General features: G+C 34.0%; 1 protein-coding gene across 1 annotated transcript in view; it reads left to right on the forward strand.

Annotated features, from left to right (window-relative positions):
• The window catches only part of LOC134527431 (protein regulator of cytokinesis 1-like), a 236,415-nt gene that overhangs the window by 2,695 nt on the left and 219,531 nt on the right, over positions 1 to 14,189 (forward strand). The window contains exons 2-3 of the mRNA XM_063360107.1: positions 10,096 to 10,228; positions 10,618 to 10,716. Of these exons, the coding sequence (XP_063216177.1) occupies positions 10,096 to 10,228; positions 10,618 to 10,716 (232 nt within the window). The remainder of the gene's footprint in view (positions 1 to 10,095; positions 10,229 to 10,617; positions 10,717 to 14,189) is intronic.

The following is a 14,189-nucleotide window of genomic DNA, read 5'->3' on the forward strand; positions in this document are numbered from 1 at the left end:
AATGGTCCACGCACGCCACAGGAATGCGCTGGTTTTGTGCTGAAATTTAAAAATTCGATATCTCCTAAAGTATTTGGAATTTCTAATCTCCGCCGCTTTCAATGAAAAGAGGAATTTTAAGAGCATATAATAAAGGTATTTTCGGATTTTTAACATTTTTTTTCGCAAATACCGCTCAACTACATATGAAGAAATTAAAAAATTCGATATCTCCTAAAGTATTTGGAATTTCTAATCTCCACCGATTTTAATGAAAAGAGGAAGTTGAAGAGCATAAAATAAAGGTATTTTCGGATTTTTAACATTTTTTTTCGGAAATACCGCCCAAGTAAATATTTACCGTCTTTTCTCATGGTTACCGAAATCTGTCTCTCTCTAATTATTATACAACTGGCAAACTATTACATCAGCTCAAAGAATCATGGCAAAAAGAAAAAAAAATTACTGTAGAATGCATTTACGAACAAAGCAAAAACAACAAAAAAATACTTAAATACACAATCGGGTAAAAATAATACCTAGCAAGAGAATCATCAAAAACACCTAAAAAGCATGAAACAATTTAAATTATTATCATAAAACATATGGCAAACACATAGATACTTATTGAAAGAGATAAATAGATACTATTTAAATCAAGCCAGGAAACCCAACAATAGTACTGAATATAAGACAGCATAATCGTCAATCAAACAGTTTAACAAGTGGGGACGGCAGTAGCCTGGGTCGTTAAACTTTGTTAATTTCCTCTTGTGCTTGTACATTCGTCACTGGCTGCTCTTTTTGGTTTCCTTACATTCTTCCCCCAAGGAAGTACAAAATAAAAACTTTTTTTTTACAATAGCATAAAATTTACAATATACAATAAGCGCGGATGTGAGTGTCTTATAGTGCCTGGTTGTAATACTACTATAACAACCACGATTTAGTGAATTATTTTGGACATACGCCATTTATGTTTTGAACTGTTAGTCATGTAAAAACCTCCGAAAACCAAATAAATAAATAAAATATTAAAAACAGAAAAAATAATTTCCAAAGAAAAACAAGACAGTCAGATGTATTCGAACACTGTCTGAACCAGCAAGGAAAATTAAAATAAATATGGACAATACGACGAAAACATCACAGACCAAATATTTAACCTCAAAAAAACTAGACAGCACAAGAATTCCGTGAAACGAACTTAGTCAAAAAAAATGTATTAAACACAGACGAACATAGTAGACATACCTATATTGAGACAGATTGGATGCAAGCAGACAAAAAAACTGGACAACGCAGCAAACACACAAACACAACGATGAAAATAAAAAATTCTGTGAACAACGCAACGACAACAGCACTAACGAACACAGAAGTATTTAAATGACATCAGGCACAAACAGTCTGTTTGTGCCTGATGGCGGAAACAGATGTCAGTTCCCGAAACGTCGCAACTACCGTCATTGAAAAACTGCTGTGTTTGTTAGTGCAGTCGTCATTGTGTTGTCCATAGTATTAGTCTGAATGCTCGGTTCGCCCACGCTTTGTTATAATAAGTCCTATAGCATCGATCATACAATTCCGTATTCCTGTAGCTGTCTCGCCAGATGCGCAAAACTGGCATGAGTTTTCAAGAAATGATATAACCACAGAACATTTTTGAAAAGCAGCATAATTATAAATCGGCCCCTTTGCATTACAGTTGTTATATTGAGGAAAATACATTTTGTCGGAACTTTTATTTTTGCGGCAACCAATAAATAGTTCATGACTAAAGGAATGTAGCACTAATAAGTAGTTCAGTGACTGAGTAAATATTATCAATGTTACATATGATTAACAGCGTACCAAGCTGCTAAGTTGGTTGATATTGTACTATTAGCCCCGCCTCGAAGCTTAGCCGTGTCCCGATTAACCATTTTGTGTTATTATGATTGTGTTTTGATGCAGTGTTTACCATTTCCTTGCCTTGAACTTATACTTGCAACATTGCACTTATTCACTGTCACAATAAAATAATTCACCTCCCTTCAATAAGTTGACAAAATTAGATTTAAATACATATGCAGAACTCACAGTCTACTTGACCAATCACTTGCAGCACTGACTGCAAAGGATGCTTTCATAGTTCTGTGTGGCCGTTCATTAATATGATAACGGTAGTGTGCAAATTAAAACAGACCGAGATGTCTGACTGAATTTAAGTCTGCACAGTACTGTATTGTAAATTAAAACTTTTCTGAAACAAGCATTTGAAAGCATCATGGAGAATTATGTAAGGGAAGTTAGACAAAAGTTCTTAAAATGCTTGCTTACCAATGTTATTTCAGTTCAAAAAAGCTAGCTTTCCACTAGTTCTTACATTTTTTAATCTTCGTGACATGATAAAATTATATTATTACAATGCTGTTTATGTAATGTATTGAAGTGACTCAACTTAAAGATTAAAGCATTGTTAATGTTGTTAATCTTGCTACTCTTTCACCAGAAATTGTAATCTCCATCATCAGGGTAACAGCCATGGTACAAAGAGTGGGTAGGTATACCGTGTAGGTCAGTAGTGAGGGCATATAGTTGAATACGTAACAATCTAGAGCCACTACGCTGCCAGGAACATGGCATATTAGATTTTGTCCGTTATCACTCCTAGTTAATATTAATATGCCGCTCTGTGCGTTCTATAATGGACGTAAAGTTTTTATCATTTCTGAAAGACGTTGGGTTTGCGAAGACAATATATAAATGTGTGTAAGAGAAGAGACACTGTTAACGTGATCACAGGTTATCACATATTGTGATCGTTGGAACGTTATCAACAACACTCATAAAAATTAGAGTTGAATTTATTGTTTAATTAACTTGCGTAAGTGGTAGTATATATTTGGTTTATTTATGTTAGTTCTACCTTTGCATTACAATATAAACGGAATGTTTGTAATTATATATATATATATATACACACACACACACACAAACTCATGCCGTTACAAGCTTTTGGCTTCAAATGGTATATAGTCTATCCCATGAATGAGTGTAGGCCTACTTCTTTACATCTCGTAAAAGTAATTTTAAAAACTAAACGTAGTACCTATTTTATATTCGCAAATCTATGATATAACTTGCCACAGGGACGATTAAATGTGAAACGATGTAAACAGCAAAAGTACACAGTTTAGTTCACACAGGCATCTTTCTTGTATAATACCTGCTTGGGCTTGTAGGGAGCGTTTGTTGTGCGAGTGGTCACAGAGCATATTAGTGTCTAACATACAAGGACTTGTTTACTAGCTAGTGCAGGACAGTGACAGTTATATTTTTTCTTATATTTCTTATACAAGTCGAATGTAAACGAACAGTTTATGAATACACGCAAATGTTGTTATACGAAATAACTTTCGGAGAACAAAGTAATTTGAAAATAATAATGTCTAAGTGGATGAATAAATAAAAATTTTATGAGTAGGGTACACGAGTCTTATACCCTGAGGGCAGACTTGTAACTGGGTGCCCGTTGTCATCTGCATGCCCTGAAGGATGCAGAAACGACGGAATGAGAAGGGCGGGGGAAACGGGAGATCCCCGGCAACGTCCAAATGCAAAAAATCTCGGATCGCCTTTCGAAGAAATAGTGCCTGTTTTGCATCATGTCGCTAAAATAATACGTAGTCCTCTTTCCATTTTTGCCTTCATTATTTTCCCTTATGCCTAAACAATTAATATTGAGCGAATAAACTCCAACTGGTTCAAACACAACTTCCTAATATGCATTCAAAATATTGAAGGGTACACATTTTCGTACAAGAAAGTTTGAAGTGTGTACTGACCACTATTTGGTTGGATGCTAGGTTCACCATAGGCTCATTCACGCAATTTAACTACCACATCATTAATTCTACGTTTTGTTACAAATTATTTGTATTATTTGTGTTAATACATTATCATAATTTTACCACATATATTTACAATTGGGAGGTTTTTGCTAGCAGACTGACTATTGAAATAATGATGTTTTGTTTTCGATTTGCACTGCAACTAAAACACTAGAAAAAATCAAATGGAATTGACAACAAAAATGCATTCATTTACACACCAAATTTTGGTATGTTACTTTACTACTTTAATTGAGGATGATAAGCTGAGGTCGCAACGAGACCTTTGCATTTTTTTATCTTTCTTTATCATGTGCTTATTATAACACAGAAATTGAATTACAGTTTATGAAATTTTATGCCCAGAAAATTTGTTTAACGTATTTCGTTTTCAAGACTACAGACTATGTCAAACTATGTCAATATGTTACATTTGATAACTGGCACGATGGTGTACTCTGAAAAATTATGATTTTAAATGAAAACAATGGCTAAACCTAACATGGTAATTTTCCATTTAAAACAATACGACGAGAACACTAAAATATTGTCAGCATACTTGTTATGTTTCTTAACAAATACATCATTTTTAATTTATGTAATTTTGTGTTAAATCCATGCAAAACTAATGATAACAATACATTTGGTTCTACAATATGTGATCCAACAAGTTACATCTTTGCTTAACATGTTTCTTCACCAATTTCAGGCCAACCACACATAAGAAAAATTCAGTTTGGTGTTTACAAACAGATTCAGTTAAAATGTCTTCCTTGCGTATTTACTTTTACAATACAAACTTACAACTATGTACTGAAAATACTTTACTCCCCTTCTTTTTTAAAATGCACATTTGTTGATGTTTTAAGATTTCATGGAAAACGAAACAAACGTAAAATTTTAATAATTTATTTTGAGTAATATTATTATTTAAAATAGGATATAAACAATGCTCCCCCAAAACTGTTTACACATAATTTGCAGAGCTAGACGAATAAACAATTTTACCTTTAGAATGAATTTTTATATTTTATGTAGTACGCATTACTTTTAATCCTAATTCTATACGCAACTTTTCACGAAATTTCTTTCACAGCATATTTATTACTACTGACATGATTGTTATTAGGTAAATTTCAAGTAAATACTTCCTTTTGTAGCCGAACCCACGGTGCGAATTATGGGAAATTTTTATATAGTTTTTCGTTTCATGGTCCATAGACCTCAAATACAATTTGTGGACACGATAACTGCCGCAATTTTTTACCAATCACTTCTAAACTGATAAATAAATTCTGAAAGTGGAAAATCTCGATCAAGTTCGTTAATAGACAATATCTGTCCAAAGTGGTAGAATTGGGGAAGGTTTTTCGAAAACCCGAAAAATCACTATAACTCCAATAATATGAGAAATATCATATTCGTTTGAACGGCTTAAAATTTGTACAAGTAATGCAATGAATTTTGGTCTTAGCTATTTTTTTATATGACCAACCATAACTGCAGAGGGTTGATAAAACAAAGGTTTGAGGACAATAAAAAAATCATAGCTCCCAATGTAGGCACAACTTCGGATCTATGCAATATTTGTATTATTGTTATTATTTTTATCTAAAACGTTTGTCTAAAACATTTTTGGATTAGAGAAATGTTTTCTGAAAGGGGTCAAAAATAAGGGTGAATTATTAAAAATAATTCATAAAACGCCCTTTGTAGAAACACTACCAAATCCGTTCAAATTTTTTGTTAATCTTTTAATTTTGATATAAAAATTTAGTCTAAAACATTTTTTGATTAGATGAACTGTTTTTAAAGGGGTTATATAAATATGGGTTAGTTATAAAAAACCACTACTCCCTTAGAAGAAATACTCTCAAATCAGTTCAAATTTTTTGTAAAACTCATAATTTTTATCTAAACTTTTGACTAAAATTATTTTTTACGAGACGAGCCAATATTGCAAGGGGTTAAAAAAACAAGAGTTGGAGAAGGAAAAAAAATCATAGCAAGGGCACAACTTCGGATCCGTACGATTTTTTTATTAATTTAATAATTCTAATCTTAAACTTATGTGTAGAAAAATTTTTGATTACACAAAAATTGCTGCAAGGGACTGAAAAAAGAGTGGTATAATTAAAAAATTTACAGTTCCCTTCTTAGGCATACCATAAAATTTGTTCAAACTGTGCTTAAATATTATAATATTCATCCAAAACATTTTGTCTAAGAAATTCTTGATAATACAAACCATTGCTGCAAGGGATTTTGAAAACTTTGCTATGGAATATGAGAATAACTAAAAACTCATTATCATGTACTCTATGGAATTAATTTTTGTTTATATTCACATTTTTAGTGTTGCAAATATTTTCCTAAGTAAATTTTATGTTACAAACTATTACTGCATGGGGTGGGAATAAAAAAAATAGAAATCTAAAAATGTTATTAGTTTTTTAACAAAATTTTTTATAAAATTTTAGAAACTTTTCCTAAAACATTAAGCTGAAATAATTGTTGATAAAAAGAACAATTAAAACAGAAGTTGGTATTGTAAAAAAAAAATACCTTATCTTAATAAGAATCAATTTAATCAAATTTTATTTTTGTTACTTTTTTTAATATTACCTTAAACCTTTGTCCAAAGGATATTTTTGTACGACCACGTATTAGTGGCAAGGATGAAAAGTAGTGTTTGAAGGTTGAAAACAATTACATAACTTCTTAGTAGGTATAATATTAAATTCGTTTAGACATTAAATGCTGAATGCATTGAGTTGAGAAAAAAGCATTAAAAATAGTTTCGCTGTCTGGAATGCAAGAAAATGTTTTGTCGGACATTTTTAAATATTGGTAAAATATCTATAATAGGATGTTATGTACATTAAGTTTTTAAAATGATCCAGGAGTTTGTAAAAATCTTCAAATCACTTCCACTTTGAAATCTACGTACGCCTGTAGGCTTTGTTGAAATGGATATTTTATATCTATTTACAGATGCACACGAGATAGTAACATAGATGAATCATCCAGTGTCAACAAGTTACCAATTCCAAATTAATATGTTTCAAAAGGTAATATCAATACAAACTTTTAATATATTATCTTCGAAATATATCTTTTGACTTTTTTTTAAATAGATGTTTCCTAATGCATAATGATAAACACAATAAAAACAAATTTAATTGGAAAATATGTTATTCACTTTGAAAAAGTTAATGCATAAAGTGGCTTACTTACATTCTGCACTTAACGATTCAAATGTTGTTAGGTGTTTTACGTTACCTGGAAGACATATATTAATATTATACAAATTGAAACCAAATTACAAAATTTGCATCTTCGTTTTGGAGATGACGTGCCATATAACATGTATATTTTCTTTGAAATTCTATCCAAATTGGCTGCAACAAAATACCTAACTATAAAATGTGTTCAACAATATTTTTGTTTTAAATTACAGCATTTTGGAACAGATGTTGAAACTTATACAATTTTTATTTCTATAAATTTAGCAATATTATGCATGCAGAAAAAATTCTCTTTTCTTTATTTAAAATACTTCGAAATGAAAAATCAGATACATCAAGTCACGGTTAAGTTTTTTAAGGCCTCTTAGGTTTATTATATATATTTAAATGAAATTATTTACATTAAGAAGATTAACGGATATTATTGTTGGCAAAACAGTTCACAATTATACTGACAAATTTGGACGTTGTTTGACTAAATAGTTTTTTATTTATGGCGAGTTGAGTTTGGCAGATTTTTTGATGCACGTGAGCATGTACTGCACGCGCTAGCAACTGACGATCAGAAATAGCGGACGCGCATACACACTCCTTGCGCCTTACGCATCCCAGTTACGTCACAGGACGAGATCGTCCCCCCCCCTCCCCTCCTTCCTGTTTTGCTCTTCACAACGGCCCAACTCAACCCCAACCGCTCTAGCCAGACACAGTGGCAGCAGCTAATCCTGCTTGATTGACAGCAGCACCCAGCTACGACAGTGCGCTCTATGAGGATATTCTGGAACTGTTTGCAAGGCTAATTGATGACCTCCGTGGCTCCTCCTCGATTTTGTCATTTCCTCCTTCCATCTCCGGATTTGGATTTAGAGGAATAATTCAGAATATTAATATAGATTTGTTTAGCCAATCAATATTAGTAGTGTTAAAGTCACCAAGAATTAATGTTGCTGTAGATTTTAAGAGAAACTATTGTTAGATTTGTTAGATATATTTGTGGTGTTTAAAAGTTTTAAACCATTTTTAATTAGTCTGATCATTACCTATGAGTTTTCAAGATGGTACTATAGCTTGTGGTTCTTCGATTGTGTCACAAATAAGATAATTCGTTACCTGTTGTTACAAGGCTGGAGTGATGTTCTTTCAGGTTGCTGCTCTTTGTCGGAACAGACCTGGTCATGGAGCAAGGTGGTGCAGTGTAAGACACTAGACTCATATTTCAAAGGACCCGGGTTCGAGTCCCTGTGGTTTCCTGAACTCACTTCAGGCAATGATTGGATGGGGCATGGTGCATTCCTTCACGAACATCCCTGTTCTGTATTGTCATGTGTAATGTCTATTGACTTCATTGTCTGCAAGATGTTAAAGCCTTAGTTAACAGGATGCATTTGTTTTAGTGAGGCAGGATGGTAAGAGCGATGCTTGATGGTGCTTCTAGCGCAGTATCGATTTGAGCAGTAACCATATTTGGCAGAGAAGTGAAGAAAAGTGTTTTTGCAAGTCCCTTTAGTGCTTTCAAGATTTTGTACCAGCTGTTTCATGCCTAAAAATCATTGTGAAATCAAGCGTTTTTAGCCATTTTCACTATTGTAACAATACAGTTAAAAATCTAAATACAAAAGCAGACCTAATCATCCACTTTCAGCGTAATCTTAAATTATTTTCGTAAACAGATTGACATCGTCCGGGGCTACGCCCAGCTCGATATGCCATCACACCCCACCACTCCACTCCTTCCCTGGCGTTTGAATCTCCCGCCGACATGTGTGTGTGTGCGTGTGAGAGCGCCGCGAACCACAGGAAGAGGGCGCAGTAGAATCAGTGCTTCGTGCCCCTAAATTATTAGTAATTGGATGTTTGTAATTCACTTTTCTTTTTCACCCCTGTTATTTTTATAATATTTGTCATTTCAATAATTAACGTAAATTTTAAGTGTATTGATGAAATATCCTGCAGGTCGCCAGAGACGTAGACTTGCCGAGGCCATAATGCAAAACCGATCTTCATCTTTTATTTAGAACTGTATAATAAATTTCTAATGTAATTCTTATATTTTATAATTATATGTAAGAAATTAAAGAATAGCTTTTAGGGTTTTCTTGAGTAAGCCTCGGCGCAATACGGCCCGAATAACGGTACCCTCCGTTTGGCGCGCTGCGTCATTGTCTAGCCACCCCGACGGCCATTGCTCGCCCCAGTCGATCTCTAGCGCTCACCGAGGTAGGAAGCACGCCGCACTCCGGGGACTTCAACTTTGATATTCATCTGATCCGGTAATTCTGTCGACTCGTAAGTAATCTAAAACATTTTCGTATATCCCCGGGGCCTACCTTGGGAGCCGACTGTTTGATTAATAGCTGTTAACTCCGGTAACGGGACTTGAAACCTTCGCGAAAATTCTAGCACGGCCACGTGGTGGCCGGCCTCACCTAAGCCTATTGCGCCGTAAGGCTTTTGACTGTTAAACGACGAGACTAGGAGTGTGTAAGGAGTTATCGTGTCTATGTGTATGCAGGGCCAATAAAAACCCGGATCCGTACCTTGTGTTGTGATTGGCCACGTGTGTGTTACCCGAGTACCTAGGGGCGTGTGGGACGCCTTAAGAGCCCACGGTAGGGATTAAAGCGTGCCCGACGCTGAGAGCGGGCTATAGGTCTGGTTATTACATAGGCAGTATTAGGGGGAAACGAGTCACGTCTCCACACGGGCGACGTCACGCCCTGGGATCGGAGTCTTGCCAGGTCCACGTGCCCCTACACGTGGTGGCGCCCATTAAATTACCGCCTAACATCCGAACAACAACCCCCGGCCACGTCAAGATACCACTCTGATATCTTCAAGTTCATAAAATGTGTGGTTGTTTCTGACACCATGTATGGCCCCGGGTAGGCGCTCCCCTTAAAAAATAGTCTTGTTTGTAAGCTTGTTAGATATTCTAGAGTTTGGGTTTGCCAATAAATATATACTAGATTTAATAATTTGTTTTATTGATTCAGGTGGGAACACCAGGATGAAGTAAGTAGGTGTGTTGGTGACTGCTATGAAGAACTGCATCAAATTTGGACGGATTGTGGCTTCGACGAGGGAACATGTAAGCACAGGCGTGGTGTAGTTGTGAATCATGTTAAGGTAAGTTTGTGCACAGCTAAGAATATAGCTACTGATGATGACTCTTGGCTCCCATTGATAAAGCAAAGTAGTCCCTTTATAAATGTTTGTAAAAAAATATGATTTAAAACTTCTGCTGTATTTCATTATCATTAACAAGAAAATATTTCATATATTACATTTGATGCAAGTATATATGATTTTGTATGTTATTTTGGAAATCAGTTCTATGTATGTTTCAAGTAATAATTTGAATATTTAGTGTCATTTCCTAACTTTTCAAAACAGTTTTGTAACCAGTTATAACCAGAAAGAATAAACTAACTAAAATGTTTTGTTAGTATTGAATGCTATTGTTTTAGTGTTATTTGATTTCAGTTTGTAATATTATATTATTAAATTTTTGACAGTTGCTTTTAAAAGAGATGGTGAAAGAAGAAACTGGACTTAAAAACCTTCTGATATCAAAAGTGGAAGAAGCACTTAAGGAAATAACATCTCTGTCTAAGGTAAGTTTTAGTATGACATTCATCATGCTTAATTAACCAATGATTGTAAATTTAGTTTTTTTTGGGGTGATATCTTAAATGCATATGTAGCATGCAAACAATATACGTATTCAGTTTTGTGCACACCTGTTAAAGTGTGCAGAATAGTAAATGTTAATATGTTATGTCGATAGCATTGTATTCAATGAAGAAAGTAGTGAATTGGTGCATGTATTAAGCAAGTTCTTAGAGCCATTTGACAACAGGTCTGTGTGTCTAAATCAAGTTTGTAATTTATTTACATCTTATGGCTGTTTGTCATTTTACCATAATGTAATAAACAACAAAATTAATGCCTCTATTAATTTTTTGATCAACATTTCTTTCTTTAAAAAAATAATTTTAAAACATTTTTATAAGATAAGAAATTAAGGAATTATGGATTATTTTTTATAACTAAAACTATTAAAAGTATGTATTTTTTTTTGTTTTGTTTTAAAATCTAGTGGTTGGGTAAAGGTTAATGTTGCAGCTCCTGTAAAATGTAAATGGACGACTTGAGGTACCCACCCTCTGACATGACGGTGTCACGTGACACACAAGAAGAGGGGACGAACTGTGTGGCACAAAGTAGTTACCCTCGCTGCCTAATGCTGCATATTGTACAAGCATTCAAGCTTTCAATATTTTTTTTTCTTTTCAAGTGTATAAATAACTGAACAATATTGTTCCGCCCCCCTTTGTTAGAGTTCATGTTTTACGCTACAGATTACAGAGAAGTTGATTGTGGCAATTAAGATTTAAAAATCAATACAGATCCCAGTACTTTTACATTACATCGACTAAGAAACTAACATTCCCTCCCCTCTCTTTCTGAAAAACTTTTTTCCCACATTAAAAATCGTAACATTATTGTGAAGTACGGGAAACATGATTCTCTTTGGCTGATATAAAAATTTTTGGCTCCAAAATATCAACAACCTAAAACATAACCCAAAAAAAATTTGCTATGTTAAAATCAAGCATTGTGGCTATAACCAGCAGTTCTCTCTTAAGCTGCCTCTTTATTACCATCAAAAGTTAATAAACACTATATTGTTTGGAACATGATAGCACATTATTTATCGCCTCTATGAATCTGAAAATTTTTCTCCCACAAAAAGAAACCTCAGCAATTGTGCATATAGTTTTAAATTTTTAATTTTATGTATCAAAATATAAAATTAAATTTTTCAAAATTCCAAATTAGGATCAATTTTTTTCTATTCATCATGGCCTGCCGCACGCATGATGCCAAAGGAAGACCACTGCTGACACAGACACAAACTAAAATACCTCGAATGGGTTTCCATAGCATTACGTTCACGCACATTTGTAGCTACTATGAACATAAAAAAAATTATATATTTCTGAGTTTGTAATAAAATATTTGATCATCCTAGCCATGGTTTTGCAATTCTTTTTCTTGTGTATTTTGATAGAAATAATGTTACAAACTTATTTTTAACATATGTAATTATTAGAGGTCTTCGGGTAGTGGATTTTTAAGCCGGGTCGGGTCGGATAATTGCACAAAAAATTCGGGGTCGGGTCGGGTCGGGTATTGTCTTTCTGACATACCTGATGAAACTGGAAATTGTTATTGCAAAATGTTTTCACTGTATCTTAAATACACTTTAAAAAATTAATAAATATAAGTTAAAACATTACATCAAATTACAAAATAAGCATTGCTCAACATGAATTTTTTTTTGCAATTCAAATAAAAAACAACCCTATCAATTTTTTACTTAGCCTAATTTTTGATTTTGATGCAAAAAAAAACCCAGTTCTTCTACATGTTCTGCTAACAGCCGTTCCCGCCTGTGTGTCACAACATTGCTAGCACTTGAGAACACACGCTCACTGCATACTTCTGTGGCAGGTATTCCCAAATAATGATTTGCTGTTTTGGCGATGCTTGGAAAACGGCTTATTGTAGTTAAAATGTTAAAACATTAGTTTAGCATTTAAAAACGTGTTCAAATCAGCATTACAGTAAAACCTCGCTCGTACGGCCCCCCGGTTCGTACGTACACCTCGGTCGTACGTACAGATTTTCGAAAAAAAAAAATTGAATATGAAAAATTGTAAGAACGTTAAAGTTAGGTAATTAAAATACAGTCGCATCCTGCAGCGTTCAGAACAAATACGGGCTACTTTAGACATACGCATTACGCCACACTAAAAATATTAAAAATTTTAAAAAAAAAGGGGCGGAAAATCGATGTAAATTACCGTCAATAGCGCGCCGTGCGCGGAGAAAGGTCATTGTACTGATCAGCTGTTGCTACGGCGCGGCGTGGCCGCCGGCTGGCTCTCTCTGTTCTCTGAGCTGCGCATGCGCAGTACGCTCCGCCCAGACTCGTGACCTTCCATCAGCAGCCAGCCAATAGATGCGAGCTTAGCGGAAAAAAATATAAGCTCCACCTCCCGTGTACCAGTTATGTCCAGTTCTAATACCAGTTTATTGGAATACGCACCAGTTTTCTTGCTGCCGTGACGTGTTCAAGTTTACGTTCATCTTGATATCTTGATACCAATAATTAATTATTTATGATCCCCAGAAATAAATGGTTAGTATAAAAAATATGCGTCAACTGTACAATACTTCCGAAATTATAAAATACGTATAAAACAGTTACCAAGACTCCGCTCATTTTATCTTGTGAAGTTTATGTCTCGTACCAGTATTTTTCGGCTAAGTTGTGACATAAAAAATAAATATAGTTTAAAAAACTAAAGAAACATGCTTTTAAAGATTATCAAACTAAAAAGTAAAAAATAATTTTAAAATTTAATTTATGACAATAGTATATAAGCAATACTAGCATAAATGAGAAAAAAGCTTGAGGCGCTTTGTGCCATATTTTTTGTATATTAAGCGCCCCATGCTTTTTTCTCATTTATACTAGTATTGCTTATATACTATTGTCATAAATTAAATTTTAAAATTATTTTTTACTTTTTAGTTTGATAATCTTTAAAAACATGTTTCTTTAGTTTTTTAAACAATATTTATTTTTAACTTTTTAGTTTGATATTCTTTAAAAGCATGTTTTTTTAGTTTTTTAAACTATATTTATGTATAATTATCATAGGGAAATGAGTTACCGACACTACCTATTACCATCTGAGATAACTATTTGGAGTTGCAACGTCACAAAGAAATGGTAAAGTCTCTCCGAATCATTTACAGTTAGATGTATAGATATAATCATAGAATTTACCGGGAAAAAAAAATTTTTCGGCGTGGCCGGGAGTAGAACCCACAATCGCTGAATCCGAAAGCTGACGTCACAGAAGTCGCGCGCCATAGACCGCTCGGCTAACGAACGTATTGAAATTGGTGGGACATTTTACAGTGATGAGCCACTCACTCTTAGTCGAAAGAGTTACAGACGGACAGACAAACAAACATACAGGTGAAGCTAATATAAAGCATGTAAAAACAG

This window comes from Bacillus rossius, chromosome 1 (assembly GCF_032445375.1).
Source record: "Bacillus rossius redtenbacheri isolate Brsri chromosome 1, Brsri_v3, whole genome shotgun sequence".
Classification (NCBI taxonomy): Eukaryota; Metazoa; Arthropoda; class Insecta; order Phasmatodea; family Bacillidae; genus Bacillus; species Bacillus rossius.